The sequence below is a fragment of the Simochromis diagramma genome, unplaced genomic scaffold, assembly GCF_900408965.1.
Source record: "Simochromis diagramma unplaced genomic scaffold, fSimDia1.1 OVJJ01000426.1, whole genome shotgun sequence".
Taxonomy (NCBI): Eukaryota; Metazoa; Chordata; class Actinopteri; order Cichliformes; family Cichlidae; genus Simochromis; species Simochromis diagramma.
Window position 1 is genome coordinate 1,266,996 of NW_024387170.1, and position 24,172 is coordinate 1,291,167.

General features: G+C 42.4%; 1 protein-coding gene across 1 annotated transcript in view; it reads right to left on the reverse strand.

Annotated features, from left to right (window-relative positions):
• Window positions 1–24,172, reverse strand: part of nrxn3a (neurexin 3a) — a 199,261-nt gene that overhangs the window by 23,807 nt on the left and 151,282 nt on the right. The window contains 2 exon segments of the mRNA XM_040049114.1: window positions 3,849–4,020; window positions 4,841–5,022. Of these exon segments, the coding sequence (XP_039905048.1) occupies window positions 3,849–4,020; window positions 4,841–5,022 (354 nt within the window).

Sequence of the window (24,172 nt, forward strand, 5' to 3'; positions counted from 1 at the left end):
ATTAAGCAAAGCTATTGCTCTGTGTCTACTTTCACTTATGGCCATGAACTCTGTCTTGAGACTGAAAGAAAGAGAAAGAAGACACAACCAGCAACAATAGGTTTACTGGTAAGGATGCCTGGCTTTCCCTTTGACATGCATTATATTGCCAGAAGTATTCACTCGCCCATCTAAATCATTGAATTTAGGTATTACAATCGCTTCTATGGCCACAGGTGTATAAAATCAAGCACTTGCAGAATTCGTCTACAAATATTAGTGAAAAACTTGGTAACTTTTAAGAGCTCAGTGAATTCTAGCATGGTAATGTGATAGGGTAGCACCTTTGCAACAAGGCCAGACGTGAAATATTCTCAGTACTAAATATTCCACGGTGAACTGTTAGTGATATGGCAAAATGGAAGCAATTGGGAATGATAGCAACTCAGTCACAAAGTGGTAGTTCACGTAAAACTGGAGAGTGGAGACAGTAGATGCTGAGGGGCATAGTGCACAGAGGTCGCAGAGTCAGTCGATACAGACAACCAAACTTCATGTAGCCTCCAGATTAGCTCAAAAACAGTGTATAGAGAGGTTCATGGAATGGGTTTCCATGGCCAAACAGCTGCGTCCAAGCCATACATCAGCGGCCCCCAACCTTTTTTGCGCCAGGGACCGGTTTATGTCCGACAATATTTTTATGGACCGGCCTTTAAGATGTCGCGGTTTATTCAAAACACATGGGAAAAGACTGTACTGTCAGACACTAGTGCACAAAGCATAAAGACATGGAAGAGCTGGTGTCTGAAGTCTGGTGTGGAAGAATCTGCCTGCACACAGCCTTGGCATCAACTCAATAGAACACCTTTGTGATAAGAGCATCATCACAAACAGCAGAGACTGCAAAGCAGGCCTTCTCCTCCAACATCAGTATCTGATCCCACAAATGTGTTTCTAGGGTGAAGAATTCCCATTAACACACTTCTAAATTTTGCGAAGAGCCTTTCCAGAAGAGCTGAAACTGTTATAGCTTCAAATAGTGGGCCCTATGGATTAAGCATGGAATGTTCCTCAAGTTCATATGTGTGTGAGGACAAATGACCGAATAGGTCTCCTGATAAGCTCAGAGAAACATTGCAGACACTGGTTACACATAGATTACCCTCCAGCAGAGTTTTATAGATTATAAGATGTTACCCTTCATATAAACTGTCTTACATAAATCGTATTCTTATATCTAATAGAATAAAAAATTTTTTAACAGTTTAAAATATTACAATTTGAAGAGATGAGTTTATAGGAACAGGCACAGGTTTACAGGACAAACTGAAGGCCCATCCCTCAGCACTGCACCATTCTTTGAACACCTCACTGCTCCACTACTGCAGCCTTGTGAAAAGACTGTGGAAGGCTTGTGTACATCATGTATCCATCCAGGGCAAGTGCCAGGAAGCGCTGCCAAATAGTTCAGTACTTGAAAGCTTGTCTAACAAAGAGTGCCACACTGAATCACAAAACATTATACTCAAAGACCCTTCCTGGAGGCAGAAATGTTGTTGGCCAGTACAGCAGAACAATTTGTCCGTTACACTTGCCTCAAACACACTGTTACCAAGACTCCAGGGTGCTGGTTACCCATGGGAAACTGAATCAATGATCGAAAGCACTGAAGCAAATGATGGCGCAGGCTAGTAGAGGAGGGTGCCAGAGTGGATTCTATTTGACTTAAGGGATTTTGTCTTGGACATGAACGTGATGGAAATTGTTCTGCAGTCTGCACAAGGCCCTGCAGCCAGACGCTCTCTAGAGTCTGGATTTAATTTGTCTGTAGTTTCTGGGGTAATAGTGACAATTTTGTATTTTAATATAATGTCACACAAAAACAGTCATCATCCAGTGACAACCCCAGCTGACAAACCTAGCCCTATGTGACTTAGACCTCACAGAACAAGGTCCAAACATGGTTACACACAATTAATGGGCATTTCTATAACACGTTTTAAACGTGATGTTCAAAGCTCCACATGAAAGCTCTGTATTATATCTATATCTGTTTCCACCTTACCGCCACTTATCACCAGTTAACCCTGTGAAGTCAAAGTCATCATCAATGATGACCCTAAACATAACTGTATGCTTTTACATGTGTTCATTTAGTTCCCACGTGAAACTGTGCTCCAGGGTTAACCTAACCTTCTGACTATGGGAGGAAACCAGAGCAATGAGCCAGGCACCACTAAGATTCAAACCCAGAACTTTCTGGCTTTTCTAGCTGTGTGCTTTCATTTCGTTTAGGTTAACCCTGTGATGTCTAAGTTCTCATCACTGATAGCCCTAACCTAATCATGTGTGTCAGACAGGCAGATATACCGGACATATCTCCAGAAGGTAGGCCAGGTACTGAGACTCCAGCTGAAGTCTGCCACAGTGGACAGGAAGTTACAGACTGACCTCAACTACAGAAGGTATACCACAGCTGTGATGTGGAAATCCCAGTGGATAGTAACTTCAGGAAGAAGGATTACAAAAAAATACATAAGTACCAGGGCCCGAAGGAATAACTGGAGCAAATATGGAAGGTAAAGTCTAAAGTGGCCAAGTGGTAATAGGACCAGTAGGAGTTGTGACCCCGTAACTGGAAGAATGGCTCCAGCAGATTCCAGGCACATCAGAGGAACAGCTAAGATACAGCAGAGCCCTCAAACTCTCAGAGGACCCAAGCTAGAGGAACAAATACCAACACCCAGGGGATGAGGGCAATTATTTTTGATTATGTCATTATTTAAATTTCTCCCAAGTCTTTTCAGCTGTGAGATTCTGTATGGACATAGATGGAATTTACCTCATATCTCTGGCATATGAGGTGTGGATGTGGTTCATGCAAAGACTATTTATTGATTCAATAAGTATCAGATTTTCAAAACACAACTGATAATATACCTTCCTTACTGTTCAAACTACTTTGACTACAGGATAGAAGAGACACTGAAAATACTTCAGCTGACAGACTTAACCCCTTAACTTCCACCAGGTCACTAGTGAGCCACATAGGTGTACAATTAATGTTAGGCTGCGTTTCTGCCACACCCTAAAGAAGCACAGTTTCAGAAACTAGAACATGCTATCCTCAATCTATCCATAATAGGTCACTGGTAAACCTGTAGATGCCAAGAAGTCAGAAGACTTTATGTTGACTCTTACAGCTTTCTCCTTCCTCTCAGTATTTCCACAAACACTTGATCCTCATTGTGTCAGTATGATAAAGTCACCATAGTTCCATTATACCGCCCCATGGTATGTGGGTGTGTACTGGGTTTCGACAGGCTGCACGAATCACAGCAATCATCATTTGCCAATCTGTGCTTTTTCAAAGTGCGATCTGGGATATCAAATTATCTCAGACAGTTGGAGCAAACACAGGAATAAAAAACGCTACTGCCGACAGAGTTCTGCTCTTCACTCATGTAAAAGGGTTACAAATGAAAGGAGATTTTTGTAAACCATCACAGCAGCAGGGGCCCTGAACTTTAGCACTAATACAGCAATCGTCAGAAATCCTGATGGAGGCTTGGAACATCATTCTTTTTGGCTTTACTTTTAGGATAACACGTCTAACATGTTCATCCAAAGTCTACAGAGTTACATCGTAATCCCTATTGTAGTATGGTAGTACGTAATGTGTTTCGCTCCCCACAGATAAATCCCACTATGTTAGACACCGTTTTATGCTAGAAATTAAAATCTTATGTTACTGAAGCACATGCTGCCCAGTGATCTCGTATCATAATGACACAACCCCACTGCATCATTATTACCAGTTAATACCGGTTGTTTTACTTTAACAGCTGACGGATTTATTAATACTGTACCTGGTGGGAAATGTTCATTGATAGACCAGTTATCCACCTGCAGTGTAGCATTGCCACCATTTCTGGTGAAACGGACAACGTGATACTTCCCATCATTCACTGGGGTGCTGCTTTCCTGCACGCTGATATCCACTGTGCCGATGTTGAAGGTCACTCCAATTTTGCCTTGTTGCTGAAATGAGAGTAAAGAGTTATTAAACAGGACGTGAAACACTACACATATAAAGGCTAATTTACATCACGGAGCCCTGCTCTCAAAATCTGACTGTTTGGCTAGCTGCACTCCAACGGTAAAATCCGCCTGTTAGCCATAATGTTTGGGTTTGTAAAGCACTTTATGAATGAGGACCGTGTGGAGGAGAGCCTGTTTGAGCCAAACAGTACTACATAACAGGTTACTACATGCATATCACACCAAAGCTGCGTCTTATCAAAGACGACTGGAAATCCTAACATCCATCAACATGTCTGCAGGGGAAAAAATCTCCACGTTACAGTCGGGCTTCGGATTTCTTAAATTGTAATAAGAAGTAATCCAGTCAGTGAGATGACTTGAGGGGGCGAAAGTGCGGCATCTCTTCCTCTGAGCCTTCTTTGTTTTTTTGGCTTGTGTTTTTGGGCCATTGCACACATTGACCTATTTTCCCTGCTGACATACTGCTGATGGGATTCCCGGTCCAGCTTCACAGACAGTCTTACATCTATGTCAGTTTTTGAGAGCAGGGCTCAGTGATGTTAATTTCTATCAGTTTAAATATTTAGTGTTTCATTGTCCTCTGTGTCCCTCTCTTTTTCCACAAGTAATGAGTTCTTGTATATATAGTCCTGTGTCCTTCTCTCTAAAATCCACATATTGTGACAGCTGAAGCCTGCGGAACATGCTGGGGGAAAAAACTATGAATCTACTTTACTGTAAAAAAGAAACCAAAAACTCAATAAAAGGACAAAAAAATCACAAATTATTCAAGGACAATATTTTGAGTTGAACTTACTATATGCAGCATGAGATAGTCCCCTAGACCAGGTGCACTGTCAATTCTGACTAAGATGCCATCTTTCAGGGAGGTGCTGAAGCCGACAGTCAACCTGTCCGTCCTGGTGCTTGGTCTCTCATTGGCTGGCCAATTGAATGTAATGAGGCCCCCACCTTTGCCAAAGATGTATGTTGTCCCCGCTGAGCAAAACAAGGAGAAATCATGAATTAGAAAATAAAGACCTGCTAACTGTAGATCTGCATATTTTCACTAAGTGTTGTAAATTGTATCGTGGTAGCTTTGAACAAGAAGTTGAGGTAACTTAATGACATGTTTACACTAAATAGAAGCTCAGCTTCAACGTGCTTACTAATGTACAAAGAGTGCCCACGGGTTCTGTGCTTGGGCTGCTTTTACCACCAGTTTTTTTAAAGGATCATAGGTTATGCTAATTCCATTGGGGTCAGGAAGACTCAAGCAACAGACAGAGGACTATCAAAATAAAAGAGGAAGTTGTACACATGAGACCAGACTTAGATACGTGAACTTGACACACGTACTGGCGAAAAATAGCAGAGGTGGTAAAAGTACAGACATCCTGTACTCAAGTAGAAGTACAAGTACTAGTGTTAAAAATACTCCATTAAAAGTTTAAGTACTGATTCAACTTCTTTACTCAAGTAAAAGTGAAATATTTTAAATGTACTGAACATAAGTAAGTAGCTCTTTGGAGGACATTTCTACCAGCTATTTTTGTGAAACGTTAACTAAACCTTGTAATATTAGGAGATGGAATTTTTTTCAGCATAAAATTTAATTCTGACAAATGTACTGAGCTTGAATCAGTTAAGTACAACATGATCAGCAGTGTTGGGCAGTAACGGAGTACATGTACCGCCGTTACGTATTTAAAATACAAAATATGAGTAACTGTTTTCCGTTACAGTTACCGTTTAAAAAGGTGGTATTCAGAATACAGTTACTTTGTTAAAATAAAGGGATTACACGGCGGTCTTTTCCTGTTTCATATGTTCAGCTATGCCCTCTCTGTTTTTGGTAATTCCACGCCGCTGGAAACCCAAACAGAAAACGCATTAAGAGGGTCTAATGTCTGTGTCTCAATCTCGCGGCCCATGTCTCTACTTGCAGCCCGCATAATGACGTGAAGAAATATTTTTAAAAATTAATATTCAAAAACCGATTTAATATGAAGGCAATAGCAGAGTGTTACAGACATCGCCCTAAAGCATGTAGCCTGATGGGCAGTGTAGTCCGTGCTGCAGGGAGAATGGACTGCTGTACCCGTTATGTGTCTGTGAGCGAGGGAGGAAAAGGAAAAGTACGAGTTGTCATCGAGCAGAAACGGGAGCTGGAAGCATGTAAATATAATAATAACCACTGCAGCCAAGAAGAGTGCCTGACGACCCAGCTGTAAGTAAGCTGTTAAGACTCGACTGTACGCTGTGTTCGTGTTTTCCTCTGAAACAATAAGTTCTGTTGGAGCAGCCTTTCAACGCCTCTCTCTGTCTCTCGCTAGCAAAGTTGACCCAGACAACAAAGTAAAGCTAGTTTTCAGCTACGAGCCCGACACAAACCCGACGTATTAGTCAGAGGTCCCTTTACTACGGTTCGGAGCCGCTGACCTGTTTTATATACGCGAGGAATAGTTTTCTATACGAGATCGCTGCAAAAAGTGCAGCCTTACCTAATGTCCACCTACTGTTACTCATTTATATTAAGATTTAAACATCCAGTTGGTGTTGGTGTTGGTATGGAGAGTAACCTTCAGTAATAGTAATAAATCACACAGCAATAGTACATTCATGTAGTTGTAAAAATCATGATAATATATTAAGTAATCCAAAGTATCCAGAATACATTACTCTTATTAAGTAACGTAACGGAATACATTACAAAATTTTGGGGCATGTAATCTGTAATCTGTAGTGGAATACATTTTAAAAGTAACCTTCCCAACACAGTAGGGAATGGGATTACAATAAGATTCAGCACATGGTGGAATCCTAAAAGTGGTTGCAGTGGCTCAGCGTGTGGAAAAGGATCACAAGTCACAATAATTTCTATCGAGAGCTCCAGTAGATTTTTTTAATGTACAGGCTGTGATCTGGGCTCTGAGGTTTCATGAACTGCCCTGGAAGGTTTCCATACTCTGCATTGACAGGATACTGTCAGTATGCTTGTAGAGACTGCTGTCTTTATACTAGACAGTATGGAGTTGGAATGAAGGATCTGGTATACTTGACGTAACTGAACTCTGACCATGAGCTCCACAGCTACTGTGCACCAGTCCAACACAGCACTTTATTTTAAATCCATCACAGCAATTCAATTCAATTCAATTTTGTTTATATAGCGCCAAATCACAACAGCAGTCGCTTCAAGGCGCTTCATATTGTACAGTAGATCGTACAGCACAGCAAACTAACCGGTTTATCCTGCACTAACCTGCAGGTTACTTTCATGCAACCTTTAAATAACACAGTTAACCTACTGTGCTATCAGTAACGCCCCCCTCCAACAGCCAAACCCATCTGTTCTCTGATTGGATTGTTAAATTTGTGATTGACATGACATTGACCAATCAGCTGAAAGGAAGAAAAATCAGGTCAAAATTTGTATGTGTAAGTGTAAATCCACATGCAGCCAGGGAACCTAAGTTTTACATGTAGTTTTTTGCTTTGTACCTGTAAGCAGACCTTAACAAAAAAATTTGTAACTCGTGTAAATATTTTTTACAAACACAAATATTCATCTGTAAATGCACAAACATAAATTTTCATATATTTTGGTTTACAAGGTTACAAAACTCAGTACACAAATACGCATTTGATTTACAAGTACAAAATATTTATGACCACAATCTGAGCTTTAGCTGCAACACACTGTGCAACAAACTCAGTTTGTGTGTTTGCTGATGTTTGTTAAGCTGATAGAAATGCTGCATTTAAAATGACCTGACACTTAAAAAACGTTACTCACTTTATGCTTGCTCCTCTTTTGTGGGGCTAGCTAGATGCTGAAGACCCTCAACTACAATGTTGTGCCAAAAAAACACCCCCAAAAAACCCAAATCCCTGACTGTGGCACATGGTTTTGCCTCTATCCATGTGACATCCCTGGTGACTGAATAACCAATAGGACTGTCTCTCATGTGTTACTGTTTAGGCTGTTTGATGTTTGAAGGCCCACAGTGACATTAAATAATAACTCAAAATAGGCTTTTTACTTTTTAACCAAAAGTAAAAAGCCTATTTTGAAAATGTAAGGAGTAGAAAATACAGATATTTATTATTTATTGTTTAAAATTTTTGAGAGTAAAAGTGTAAAGTCAGAAAAATAACTACTCAAGTAAAGTACAGATACCTGAAAATTCTACTTAAGTACAGCAACTAAGTATTTGTGCTTTGTTACTTCCCACTTTTGAAAAACAGACGTGAAAACATGACTGATAAAGGGATGAAACACAGAGAAATGATCACAGGAACAGAAAGGATTAAACACAGGGACCAGACGGGAATGGAGACATGACTAGGGAGAAGAAAAGGAAACAAAGCACAGATACAAGACACACAGATGAGACTGTGACAGGGTGGACAAGAAAGGAAACTAACATAATAAAACAACAACTAAGAACTAGACATAACAGAAGCAGTAGAGCAGGGGTGTCAAAGTCCAGTCCTCGAGGGCCGGTGTCCTGAAACCTTTAAATGTGTCCCTGCTGCAACACACCTTAAGAAAATTAGCAGGTCATCAGCAAGACTCTGTGGAAGTTGACTGAATGCTGAGGTGGCAACCCCTAACCCTTCAAGTAAATTTAAATAGATGTAACTAAATGTAAGTGTTTGGGAAAATGTACTTCTAAAAGTACTTTTATCGCACCGTGTTCATTCACTCATGAGCTGCTGTAACATGAATCAAATGGCTGAACCGCAACATGTTCAAGTTCTGTGTTGACTTTTCTTGGTTCTGGTATGAAGTATATGTGAACCTTTGTACATATTAAAATGCTAATGCTATGTAAACATGGGAAATGTTATAGATCTCTATGTGGCTGGTTTGAAAGAGGAGTGAAAGAAGCATCCATGTCCACTGTGAGCGACCATCTTTGAACAGAGGCGGGGCTTACGACACCAACTGTCTGCCATCTATAATCCAGTTTTCAGATCCTTCCCAGACGCCTTAACGCCCACTCACATCCTGGGCCATCTGACCTCAGGACATCACATGATAGGGTGGGGCCAGGTTTCACAATGAGCTCACCCGAAACCCTGGCTGATTGTGACCCACACCCACTTTCACACCTTGGCTTGTGTGATTAGGTAGAGGATCATTATGGGGTCCATTGACCTTCTTGGGGGGAAACTCAAATCTGGGACTCTCCACCTAGAACAGAAGAAGCTTCTCAGATGAGAGGTGAAACGTCTTCAAGCAACTTAAAGAAGTCCAGACGCTTTTCTTTGCAAGCTCCTTAGACTACGATGACCTGGATGACTGAGAACCTTCACAGACATCTCCATGTGTCTACAGATATCCTAAATACACAATCTGGGATGGTGTCAGAAACTGCATCTTTCCCTGGTTTAACTGGACACAGCCCTTTGTCTTAATCCCAGCAGAGAGTGGCTTTACTGACATGATATTTTGGGGTTCAAACAGACTGACGAAAACATTTAGAGCATTGATTAAGTTATAGAAGGTGGTGAAGATGAGCTACATTGCTATATGCTTGCTTTATGTGCATTTGTACATAAAAACACTGTCATGTCAGGCTGGTAGTTTAATTGTGTAGCGTGTACTGAACTTGCGCTTTGGCTTAGTGAACCACAATTTCATCATCTCGGCTTGAATTTCATAGTCTATTTGAAAGTACAGTATTTGCTTGTCCATCTGTTGTGCTTTAGTCATACTACCGTATTTACCGCACTATAAGGCTCACCAGATTATAAGGCGCACTGTTGAAGACTGGCTCTGTTTTCATACATAAGGCGCATCATATTATAAGACGCATTAAGACAAACAAAAAATAACTCGACCTTTATTAAGCTCATTCACAGTAACTCTTAACACTGTTAAGCTGTAACACATTAAATATTGAAAAATACACACTTTTTCCAGTACGGTACATTCAACTTCCACAATTCCCTCAAACTCTTCACCTTCCGTGTCCGAGTTACGGTAAACAGCTGGGCAATTTCGGCATCAAGCATGCCCGGATCCCTCTCACACCGGATTAAAAGGCGTTTAAAGTGCATTCAGCAGAATAAAACAATCGGATGAGTTAAAATTTAACCAACTCATTCACAGTAACTATTAACATTGTTGAGCTGTTAAACATCAAATATTGAACAATACACTTACATTTCCAGTTCATTCAACTTCCACAAATCCATCAAACTCTTCACCTTCAGTGTCTGAGTTAAACAGCTGGGCAATTTCGGCATCAAGCATGCCCGGATCCCTCTCATCATTATCCGAATCAGTCTCGTTGCTGTTACTTAGCTGTTCAGTGATTATTCCAGCCTTCGTGAAAGCTCGGACGACACTTGAGACTGATACCTTAGCCCAAGCAGCCACGATCCATTGGCAGATAGTGGCGTAACTCGCTCGGCGTTGCCTCCCTGTCTTGGTGAATGTGTGTTCGCCTTCTGTCATCCAATGCTCCCACGCAGCTCGTAATTTAACTTTGAACGACCTGTTGATACCAATATCTAGTGGTTGGAGTTCTTTGGTTAATCCACCCGGAATGACGGCAAGCTCCGAATTAGTTTGCTTCACTTGGGTTTTGACAGCCTCGGTGAGATGGGCGCGCATGGAGTCGTAGATAAAAAGAGACGGAGATTTGTGGAAAAAGCTATCCGGTCTCTTGACATAAACTTCCCTCAGCCACTCGCTCATTTTCTCTTCGTCCATCCAGCCCTTTGAGTTAGCCTTGACGATGACGCCGGCCGGAAACTTTTCTTTTGGCAAAGTCTTCCTCTTGAAAATGACCATGGGTGGTAGTTTCTGGCCATTAGCTTGGCAGCCCAGAACTACAGTGAAGGATGACTTCTCGTTCCCTGTGGTGCGTATAGATACCGTACTGGTCCCTGTTTTCTCGACAGTACGGTTCACGGGGATGTCAAAGGTGAGGGGGACCTCGTCCATGTTAGTGATGTGTTCTGGCCGGATCTTCTTTTCAGTGATCTTATTCTGGCAGTACGTGCGGAAAATGGCCAACTTTTCTTTGTAATCGTTTGGCAGTTGCTGTGAGACAGTAGTTCTTGTGCGGATTGAGAGATTATGCCTTTTCATAAAACGGAAGCACCAAGAATGTCCCCCTCGAAAGTCGTTGATCTGCATGTCACGTGCTACCGCTGTTGCCTTGAGTCGAATAGAGATTGTAGAGACACTTCTACCTGCTGTTCTCTGTTCAATAACCCACTGTTCAATTTTGTCCTCTAACTGCGGCCATCGCGCCTTGTTCCCTCGGAAACTCCTTTTGGTCTTCTTTACTTGTTTTAGGTCATCTTTTTGCTTCCTCCACTTGCGCACCATGGACTCATTAATGCCGAATTGTCTGGCAGCTGCTCTATTTCCATTCTCTTCTGCATAACTAATTGCTCGAAGTTTAAAATCAGCTTCGTAAGCGTGTCTCTTCGCGGGTGCCATTTTGGAGTCGTTATACACACACAACACGGTAATGTTGTGTTGAAGCACAGTACGTATTACTCCGCGAGGCTCCTGGCAACGGTAGCCGTAATGCTCCAAAAAGTGGCACTAAAAATCTTTTTTTGACAGATTTTTGAGCATAGTGTGCCACATAAAACCGGTTCGAGGTCAGTAAGCACAAACCAAAATTCATACATAAGGCGCACCAGATTATAAGGCGCACTGTCGATTTTTGTGAAGATTTAAGGATTTTACGTGCGCCATATAGTGCGGTAAATACGGTAGATTAAATCTAAGACAGTGTGGTCTGATTCAGACTTGCTGTGATCATTAAACAGACTAGCGAAGGCAATGCTCAGTGGCAGACATCTAATTGTCCAAGAATTGGACAGCACCAGGCCCTGACATGGTTCACGTCTACTGGCTGAAGAAGGTGACTGCACTCCATGACTGTCTGGCAGTACACATGAACCAGCTGCTAGTCAATGAGAGACACCCAGAATGGCTAACCGAAGGCTGGATAATTCTGATTCCCAAAGACCCCCAGAAGGGACCAGTCCCAACAAATACCAGTCAGTAACCTGCCTCAGTACCACATGGAAGCTCCTGTCAGGCTGCATGTGTGCCAAAAAGAACAGGGAGACACGTCAGGGACAAGAAGAGAAAAAAGAACTCTTTTCGACTCCTGACTGGGAGACCAGTTTGACGACAGTACAGAAAAATGCCTCTGCTCATGCTGATGTTAATTATACAATGTGATTTGACCATGGTATTCTACAGGAAGAAAACAAGTACTTTTACTTATTGAAGACAAATTCCTAAATCACATATTGCTCAGAAAAATAGCGATGACGATAAAGTGTAAACACCTTTGTCTATCTCTTTCTTCGTTTTGCATTTGGCCGTGTTTTCTGTGATGTCTGACTTCTGTGACAGGGGATCCTGAAGTCTTGGACCTTACAGTATATTCTGTATGATGTACATGACCTTTGTATGTATTTGTGGATAGAGATTTATTTATAACACTTGTGCAAAAAAGTAACTAAGCAACAACCCAATGTGCAGCTTGTTATGGATGTTTGAATTGTGTTTACACATTTTTAATTGTGAGGCTTGAGGAAGTTTTTTTCATGTAGGCTGGAAACCTGAGTGTCCATGATAACATGCAGGCGAACAAGAACTATTCACTATACTGCTAATTGATGGCAGCCGTTCATACTAGAGTTTCACATTTTTACTAATACATTTGAAATTGAATTCCCTGTTCTTTGAATGTTATTGTTGTGCTGTTTTTTGATACTCACTGTGACCACCCTTTAGCAATAGTGGAGATCTATATATGGAGACGGGTGAAGTGGAGTGGTGCCTTGCCACCTCTAAGTGTAGCTCCTCGGGGTAAGCAATCAAGCCTTTTTCCACCCGAGGTCTGGTGGCGCTCCTGGAGTTCTCTAACCTCCCTGATGGGGATGAACTGTGTTTGGAAGGTCCAGCAATACATCCCAGAATGAGCCATCCTATCCAGGCACTCTTATAGAGAGCAATTAGTCCAGAGGCTTGGGATGGAAACCTTTTAATGGGACCCCGCGAAGGTAACAGGTCAGTGGGGCACATGATTCCAAACAGTTCACATAGACATAAACTGAAACACGGCTCTAGACAGCAAAACTGTCATGACTGAGAAAATTTCAAAAAATAAAAGACGATACCTCACTCTCAGATATTTCAAAAGACATCTGAGAGATGCAATTGGTTGACCTTAGAAAAACAGTCACAGAGAAACAGTTTTAATCCTCAAATGCAGCAAATAAGGACTCAAACGAATGCAGATAAGTTGATTCTGCTGATCTGGACGTAGCGTTTTCAGTGGGAGAAACGTTTCGTTACTCATCCAAGTGAGTGACGAAATGCAGATGAATATCTTTTGCAGCCTCTTCTGAACGCAACTTGCAGATTAGCTTGTGCAGCCCTTTTCCAACTCAGCACCTGCTCCTCATGTGCTACACTTTAGTCACTGCCCATCTCTCTGACTATCCCTTCATCTCTGCTTTTTCTCTCGGAAAGGAATTTCAAAGTCACAGAGAGAAAGAGAACTGTTCCCTGCCTCTTGATCTTCTCCAGTTTGCAGAGAGATTTGGTCATGTGTGGTCCTCTTGATTTTGTTTCAGTTTCCTTTCCTCAAAGATTTTGTGTCCAATAAATTACAATTTAAAGAAGAAAATCCTTTCTGCTGTTTACCATTGTCCATCTTAGTGTGGACCCTTCATTGATATTTGCCTTTCAGTGAAGGCGGCAGCAATGATCTGTAATCTAGGTGCCAGAGCATCCCAGAGTGAGAGAGCGAGAGAGTGAGTGAAAGAGATAAAGAGGAAATGGGGTGGAGGTGTTGGAGGGGTGGGTGTTTTAGAGGTGCTGAGAGAGATAGCAAAATTAAAAGAGAGGTAAAAGAGTGATGTCAGGACAAGAGAATGTGGAAGCAAATGCAAATATAGAAGTGAACAGCCTGTTGTAAATATTGACAAAGGCCGTAAAAAGAGATAGAGGGTTGAGTTGGAATGGTAAAAACACAACAGCAAAAGGCAGGGAGTGTTTATAGTGAGGCAGAATGTAAATAAAAGAATGGCAGGAAGGCAAGAAAGACAGACGTGGCAGAAGAAACATAGACAGGGTAAAATAAGAGAGACTGATTGTCGAGATTCTAAGAAACCCATTCACCTTTAAATTTATGAGTCACTTTTACCACCATTAGCAAGTACTGATATATATATATATATATATATATATATATATATATATATATATATATATATATATATTTCAGACCACCGCTGCAGTCTCTTCACCACCAGTTCATCAACTTAGCCACGTTAGTAACAGGCTTTCATGCTTCATGTTATTATCCCAAACCTTTGCATTTACCTCGTTTTCTCGTGTTACAGTTCTCTGGTCAGCTCGCCCCTCGGACACGAGCTATACTCACTACTGACTACACTCACTACTGTTCATGCTCCATCTCCTGGGAAGGATTCCAACCATACACCTGCCTGCCATCTTGCCACCACTGCACACAGTGGTGCCACCCTGCCTTGGAACTCAGGTCATATCTCTACTCATCTCACTCGGACCTTCACCTTCTCCTCTCAATGCACCCTCTGACTCCACCTGGAACATAAGCCATACCCCTCTGTTAAATCCATGTACACCTGGAGGAGTTCTGGAATACGCTAACCCCTTGTTTGTCCTCTCTCCTCAGTGCAACCACTCTTGTATCCAGCCATGCTTTGTGCTTGCCCTTAGACCTCCATGCTAGAGTCCCTAGGCATGAATCTCACGCTGAGCAAAATTGTATTTTGTGTCATCCTAAACATTGTGTCACGTTCCCGTGCCAAGTTGATACTTTGTGCTTTGGCACAAAGATTGCGTAAAGTTAACTGTCTCCGCACCTTGTCCAGCACTTGAGCCCTGTTTTGGTACAGGCCAAGGGCAAGATGGACTCAGCGGATTCTGTGCGGGTGGCAATCGCCAAGCAGGTAGCAGTCCTGGGGAGTCATGAATAGGAGTTGCAGGCTTTAGGTGTTCAGTGCAAAGCCATCTGCCCTTGGTGTGTATCCCTGACTGTATCAGTGGCATTTTTGCCCAGCATTCAATGTGCCCACATAGCAAAATTGGTATGGCCCGGATCTGGCCCACACAATGTGCTTACATATGGCCCACATACCGCAAAGAATTACGGCCCTTTGGTGGCCCAGATCTGGTTTTCCAGAGGTGGATCACACATGGGCCAGCATAGGACCACCAGTGTGTCTGCAACTGGCCATGTGATGGCCCATGTGTGGGCCACCTCTGGCAAACCTGATCTGGGCCACCAAAGGGCCGTTATTCTTTGCGGTATGTGGGCCATGTGTAAGTTGTGCGCAGCCACGGGCCAGTTGCAGACACACTGGTGGTCCTGTGATGGCCCATGTGTGGGCCACCTCTGGCAAACCTGATCTGGGCCACCAAAGGGCCGTTATTCTTTGCGGTATGTGGGCCATGTGTAAGTTGTGTGCAGCCACGGGCCAGTTGCAGACACGCTGCTGGCCCAGAACAGTTTCAGTTCTGGCCCCAGATGTCAGCCTAATGTGTGCCTTAATCAAGCCATGTAGTAACAACATGTGCCGCAACATAATAGTGCAAAGCTGACATGACAAAACTCTGTTCAGACAGTGAATGGACTGATTCTTATATAGCGCTTTCCTACTCTCACGGATTACTCAAAGTGCCACATTGACCCACTCATACATTTTCTTTAAAGTGCATGCTTTCTACCTACATTCATACACATTCTCACTCTTGACCTGCAGACTGGAGGAGCCAGGGATCAAACCACTAACTTTTGAATAAGTAGGTGATATGCTCTACCTCCTGAGCTACAGCCACCTGGTGGGAAGCACTGGGTGGGAAACCTCACTAGATTTTGGATAAAGCATACACTCACAACCCTGTCAAACCTGCATTTGAAACGTTGGCTACCATAGCAGTATAGTATTGCAACATGGCATTTGGGTCTTCTAACTAAAATAGGAAAATAGGAACACAAATAGTGCCATCATTGGCATACACCCTGCAATGACACCAGTCAGTCAGAAGTGCCAGCTTGATGCCAGACCAGGGCCAGACCTGTTTTCTATGGGCCTGGGCCACATAAACCAAACCACAATCAGGCCAGATGTGGCATGCCATCACATAAACAGTGCCATCTATGCCAGGCCTGGCCCATATCTGGAAGACATACCACTTACCATGCCAGAAGTCAGCCAGCAGTGCCGGCTTGACACCAGATCTGGGCCAGACCTGTCTGCTATGTGGCTGGTAGATCATATTCTCACAAAATATAAGAGTTTATTCAGTAAGCATCAGAGTCCAACAATGTTATGTTCAGCATTTCACTTTTCGGTCACAAGTTGTTAAGTAAGTAACATTTATTTATTAAGCACTTTTCATAGACAGGCAGTCACAAAGTGCTGTACACGAAGGCTAAAATAAACAGACAATATAAACAATACAAAAGGTTAAATGTAAATAAAAGTTTAAGATAAATAAAAAGATAAATGGGATAAATAAAGTTTTAGTATGTTAAAACTTTGTATGTTAAAACAAGAATTTTAAAATGAATTCTAAAATCTATTGGGAGCCAATGTAAAGAATATAAAATAGGAGTAATGTAAACTCGCTTGGCTGCTGCATTTTGTATAGCTTGGAGGTAGGGCTGGGCGAAATGACCTAAAATCCATATCGCTGTATAATTTGAAGCATGTGCGGTAATGTTATATATCGCGATATAGTCTTTTCTTTGGTATACTGTATTTTCCGCACTTATAATTCGGTGCACCTTATGTATGAATTCTGGTTGTGCTTACTGACCTCGAACTGATTTTATGTGGTACACAGCCCTCAAAAATCTGTCAAAAATGTTTGAGTACGACTTTGGTAAGCTACGAAGCCGCTACCTTAGTCAGGAGCCGTTTGTAGAGTTACTGGAGTTGGGCTAGCTGGTATATAATGATGTGCTACGTGATCACTAGCGACACAGCTATGTTAGCATAACATAAACACAGTGAAGCTGGAGGATGAACGCTAACCTTTTTTCCACTCGATAAATGGTCCCTAACCATCGGGAACCCGATGGTTAGGGACAAATGCAATCACATGGCAGGATGCTGTAAATGGACCAAACTTCAGTCAGGAGAACAACTGAGATTATTCATCCACAATACCAGGTTAGTCATTAATATACTGCAACAACATGGGAATAGAGCAGCTGCGAGAGAATTCAACATTAATGAATCAATGGTAGGGAAGTGGAGGAAGCGCGGTTTTTGGCTTTCCTCATATTCCAAAACGTGCTTCGTCTCTTCACTATTACTGTCACCTGGCATAATTTGTAGATATTGCTTGCATTTTTCATTTTTTATTCCATTACACCTAAAATGAGTGACAAAGATTATGAACTGAGAACCAGAAGTCCATGTTGCTAATTACACCTGATAATGGAACAATGTCATGAAATTATAGTGTTTGTTTTTGGGGAAGTCTGTGTGACAGGGATGTCCATGATTATGTTTGTGATCAAAAAAAAAATCCAAGGACGTCCTGTACTTCTAATTCAGCGTGGTTAAAATATCAGAGGTGGCTGTTGACACAAACAGGAAAGTTCCATTAAAGAAAAATGAAGAGCCAAAAAGATCATGCCTCAGCAGGACTATACAGCATACCCTGTCCCATTAACATAAAGCATGGTCCTGAGAAATTATTAGCCTCCCTAATTTCAGGAACACTCAGACACAGCATTGCACTGTTCAAACGACCTGTCCACTGTGATGCACGGTTGTTTTTTTCCACGCCAGCTCCACCACCACACACGTCTCCACATTCTTTATTTCTGTCTCGCTCTTCTTGCACAGAACACATGCAAGGGAGAGCAGTGAAGGACATAGATGACACAAACAACACTCATACAAGACCAGTAAGACGAAGGTCAACAAACACATCCTCTGCTTACCAAGGGTCTAATAACACAGCTTTCCCCCTACTGCATTATACTGAAACAAACTAGGCCAGCCTCACCTATCAGCACCAGCAAGGGAGGAAGCAAAAAGCTGACACCAATATAATGACATTAACTCTTATCATCTGCAGTTTTTCAAACTACTGACACTCTGAAACCCATCCCATCAGAAACAGCAGGAATGGATGAAGAGCTGTTCCAGGATGTAGGTTGGGGCTACTGGGCAACTTTATGGCATGCACATGGACCTGATTATTAGGGGATCAATGGGAATGATCTAGCACATAGCAAGATAGATATAAAGATCACTGAAGGGAAAAATAGAGTCTCTCTCAACCTCTCTGATTTGCTGCCAGATTGCTCAGTTGTGACCAGCTGGCAAATACATGCAGAGTGATCACCTGTGAAACCTTCCCCAGTGGATCTGCCCCAAAGATATACAGGCTATGTTTCTCATTCATTGACCAATATATTCCAAATCTTTGTCCTGCCAAATTACAGCTTTGGGTGGACAGAATTTCTCCAAAAGCTGGATTTCGGAGTCATGTTAGTTAAGAATATATATATATATATTCCATCTGCAATAATTCATATTTGGTTCAATAGCACTATGTCTTGGGACCTCCCCGTCCTTCCATGTGCGTATAGGGAAGCTAAAGACCAGAAAGAGCAGAGGGGGGCAAAAAAAGCATGGCTGGATTGCAGAGCAACTGTATACACATTGAAACTTGAAGTAACACTATTTTCAGTTTGATGGCATACTGAGTGGATACTCAGTATCAGTATCATTCATGCCATCATTCTTTAACGTTTGTTTATATCTACCTGATTATATTTGCTGACTTAATACTAAATAACTAAAAAGCAAAGACTACAAAACATCCATGATAATTAGCCGAGGTTACAGCCTGACTGAAAGGGCCCTATTCTAAGATTTCCCATTAGTATTTGATTTTCCAGTTGTACTTGTAATACAGTTAATTGACTTATTTACTTTCATCCTCAACACATCTCCTGATGCCCTGCTGCCCTACACAAAAAAAAGTTCCATAAGGAAAAGAATGATTATGAAATGGAAGTTACATTGTATTGATTAATTCTGCAAATAATGTCAGAAATACTTACAACCTACCATAAAAAGTAACGTAGGTTAAAAAATTACAGAGGCATTGTACTTCTATATACTATATATTACAAACCAGGGTGCTGTGAAGTCACCAAACATTATTTACTATTAGCCCAAAATGACAAATGGTGGAGGAATGTCTCAAAACCAAAACACAATGAATGTACCTCACTACACATGAAACTGCATTATTGGAAAATTGCAAAAGTATTGCAAAAAAAATATTAAAATAAAAACAGATATTCATTAGAAAAACGTTCCCCATGAGTTTCAAATGGATTAATATTACTGCTGCATATGTTTAAGACTGAGCTCATTTTAAATGCATTGAATACGGTTTAATGTCCTGCATTGTCCAGCATTCAATAAAGCATATGTTTGCACCAGCAGAGAACCACACATCTATGAATCAAACAACGGTTCAAGCCACACACATGATTTTTCAAAAATGATATTAAAATACAATTTTTAAAAATCAGTTGAATTAAAGGCTTGAACTGTGTTACATAGTTAGCTGTCGATATCTACGGCAGGATTAAAATATGAAAAATGAATGCAGAGACTTGGCAAAACAGCTGATTAAACATTTTACATTCAGATATTTTCATACCGTAGATGCTGATCTGAAAGTTATGATAGAATATAGGGTCACATCAAGAAAAAAAAGTTTTGATCATGTTGAGAATAAAGTTGAAACTTCAAGATTAAACTATACTATTCTGAGAAAAAAAGTAAAAAAAAATAAATAAAAATTTTTGAGAATAAATGTCAAGATTACAATTTTGGTTTCAAGTCAACCAACTGCCTCCTACAAACTTTACAGAATGCTTGGTGTTGATGAGTTAGTGAAACAACTTGATCAGCTGCCTTATTGTGTCTTGTGATGCAGCATATACCCTCTTTAAGCGTGTAACCATCAATAACCTTGAATCCATTGATAACTATTTCTTTTTGCACAACTCTCCCAAGTTTGCGTGGTTTTTACTTCTGAGCAGAGGCACCATGTCTTCAACAAATTATCTACACTATTGTTTAATGTGAAACAACAGCTTTAATCTCCACCGTTCAACTTTATTCTTAAAATATTATTTCAACTTTAGTCTTGAATTTTCCTCAAAATAGTATTTCAAGTTTATTCTTGAAATTTTGACTTTATTCTGCTCCATTCCTCTATGCAAAGTAATAAATTATTCTACTGTAGTGCCACATTCACTACTAAGTCTGGTTGGGTAGCCGTCACGAATTTGTCCGTCTGTATCTGAAAGTCCCACAGGGTCTTAGCTCTGTCAGTCTCGACCACCCTAGGGGCGTCTCCCATTTTGACCTCAAGACTTCCAGGTCATACTTGGCACCAGACATGGGCAGTAACGTGTTAAGTAACGTGTTACTGTAATCTGATTACTTTTTTCAAGTAACGAGTAAAGCAAGGGATTACTATTGCAAAAAAGTAATTAGATTACTGTAATTAGATTACTACTTTCCCATAAGCACGCTGCAACAGACACGTGTGTAATATCAACAACTGATAATATGGAGTGTGGGAGAGAGTACGACCATGCAGCATTTAAAGCTGGGAAGTGCTGACATTAATTTGTGTTTCATTCTGTAAAAAGTGACAACAACATTAGCGTCCGCTGTTCACTCCTTGTGGTAAGAAAAGTTCTTTCTACAGTGAAAAATTCCACTTCAAATCTGAGCAAGCACCGAGCACACTGCCATGGGAATGTGAAATTCACAGAGAAACCCATTGACATGACCACTGTGGCTACCACATCCACTTATACCGGACAAACCTCAAATGGCTCCACTCCTGCTAAACAGGTGAAAACAGACTAAAGAGCAACAGGTCTTAGTGTTGCTGAACTGAGGAAGCTCTTTACTGGCTATATCACCGAGGAAATGTTGCCGATTTCCACTGTAGACTCTGAATCATTCCGACGCATTGCAGAAAAAATACAGACTAAAAGCGGTGTCAAGCAGTCTCAGAGAAAGTAATTTGTAGGATACCTTGAGAGAGAATACAACATGGAGACTCTGCTGGGCCTTTTTTAAAACAGCCGAGGTGTTTGAGCTCCATTGGAGGTCTGTGTCTATGTGCACACCAAGGAACCTGAAACTGGACACCCTTTCCGCACACTCCCTGTTAATGCTGACGGGCTGCAGCTCAAGACTTCCTCCTTCTGAAGTCGACTACCAGCTCTTTTGTCTTGTTGGTATTGAGGTCCAGCTTGTTGACTGCACACCAATCTGTCAGCCTTTTAACCTCAGCTCTGTATGGCGTCTCATCTCCCCCAGAGATGAGCCCCACCAGTGGGTACTGACACAGTCATGTGTGTACAGAGTGTACAGTAGGGGACTCACTACACAGCCTTGTGGAGAGCCAGTGTTAAGGAAACACTGAGGAAAGATGAGGGCCCACTCTAACTCTCTGTACACGATCTGACAGGAAGTCTCTGCTCCAGCTGCAGGTGGTAGAAGGAAGTCCGATATCCAGCGGTTTTACTATTAGTCTGTCCAGGAGCATCGTATTGAAGGCAGTCAGCAAAGTCAGCAAAGAGCAGCTTGGCGTAACACCCCTGTTGTTCCAGGTGAGAGATGGTGGTGTGGAGCGTTGTAACAATGGCGTCGTCAGCTGATCTGTTAGCTCTGTATGCGAACTGGAGCGGGTCGAGTGTTGGTGGCAGGCAGGACATGATGTGACGTCGAACCAGTTTCTCGAAACGCTTCATTATAACGGGTCATTGAGGCTGCTAATGTTTGTCCGCTTAGGCAGTGGGGCGATTGTGGCCGGCTTTAGGCACGGTGGGATGCAGGACTGGGACAGTGAAGCATCTTAGTGAAGACCCCAGCCAGCTGGTCTGCACATTTTTTAGGACCCTTCCCTTCACCCCATCTGGACTGGCAGCCTTCCTGGGGTTCCATCCCCTCAGTGTGCGCCTCACCTCATATTCCTGCACCATGAAGCTTAGGCTGCTGCTGCCGTCCGATGTTTTAGCCACGGCTGCCTCTGGCCCCTTCACCTCAAAGCATGCAAAGAAGTGGTTGTATTTTGCCCCTCTGGTGTTCCTGCCGATTCCTTTATGTCCCCCACTCATGTGCTGAGCCATTTTTCTGTTCACCTTAGCCACTATGATTCCTGAAAGCAGCTTCCATGTTGTGGTATGAGGCAGGTTGCTGGCCAGTAGTTGGTTGGGACAGGCCCCCCCTCTGGATCCTTCCATAATCCATTCTGGGTGTGTCTCATCCATTAGCAGCTGGTTCATTTGAGCTGCTCATAGAGTACATGAATCATGTCAGGCCTGGTGCTGTTCAATTTCTCATGCTTGAGACTCTTTCTTGGATGTCTGCCACTTTGATGGTTACTGGAGCCTGTCCAATGAAGTTGGTCTGCTCTTAGATCCACTAGCCACTGAGCATGGCTGTTATGGGTTGCATCCTTCTTCCATATGCTCTTCCAGTATTGCACTGTCTCCAGCCTTGGTGATGCTGTTCTCATATTGTTCCCCTGCCACTGAGAGTACACCTTGGACGGTTCAGTGGAGAACAGCTGGTTAATTCTCCTGACCTCTCCTCTCTTAGAGATAAGATTCTCCTGAAGGCACACATCAGCAGACTCCTCTGGAGGCTGGAGGTGGTGGAGATGACAGGACACCTCAGATTTCTTGGCTGAGGGCCGATGACAGTGACTAGGATCCTCCAGTGACGTAGCTCGGGGCTGGTTAGAGCAAAAGATGTGGATACCCTCAGGCTCAGAGAGCACGGTACCCTCACGCTCAAGAAACAACAGGCACACTGACTTGGTCCACCAGCCACTCAGGTGGCACAGGCTCATGCTTGGGCTCAAGTGACACAGGATACACATGGGGTGCAGGATACACAGCTAACTCCAGGAGGCTGTGGTGGCTCAGCAAGGCACTCAGCAAACAGAAAGATAGCAACAAGTCTTTGCATTAATGTTTTATATTATTCTTCATGTGGCAATAATGAACCTAAATAAAATACGATAATGCTGTAAGTAGGCAGTGGCCCTGCTAACGAGATATTTATTGGTATAGTTAGTTGGTATGTTGGTAGAATTATCCTGTCTTCATCCCCTAACCCAGGGGTGGGCAATCTCAGTCCACGAGGGCTGGTGTCCCTGCAGGTTTTAGGTCTCACCTTGGGTAAACACACCTGAATCACATGATTAGTTCGTTACCAGGCCTCTGGAGAACTTCAGGACATGTTGAGGAGCTAATTTAGCCATTTAGCCCTTTAAGACCTACCATAGAACCAAGTCCGCCAGAGCTTATATTATATTTTTTCATGCTGTAGTGCCGTTTTTGGGAGCATTTCAAGGTGATATACATCAATACAACCATTATAGCCCAGATTTTAATAATATGTATGCATTAAGTGCATAGTAATTACATAAATTGCAAAAAAAAAGTACCTGATGGGTGAGTAGAGGGTCTCTGGGTCGTTAACCCTGACCCTAAGCCTCGGATAAGCTGGAGGAGATAGCAGGGGAGGTCTGGGATTCTATGCTTAAACGGTCTGGTTCATATAGAGCTTGAGGGTCCTGCGCAGTATCTTAGCTGTTCCTAGTTCTGCGCTGTTCTGGACAGAGATCTCTGATGTTGTTCCTGGGATCTGCTGGAGCCACTCGCCTAGCTTGGGAGTCTCTGCACGTAGTGCTCCAATTACCACTGGGACCACTGTTACCTTCCCCACTGAGAATTGCTGTTATGGTCTTCCAGTATTGCACCATCTCCAGCCTTGGCGGTGCCGTTCTCACATTGTTCCCCTGCCACTGAGAGTACATTTTGGCCGGTTCTGTGGAGAACAGCTAGTTTATTCTCCTGCCTTTTATCGCTCTGGTGTACCTCTTCAAGCAGCTGGCCAAGACTGTGAGTCTTTGCTTGGCAGTTCTCAAGGCCTCAGGTATGGACAGTTTGCTGTAGTTCTTAGGCACCTTCTTTGTTGCACCTTTCTGCAGCTCTGATCCCTGACCTTGATCTGATCACTGCTG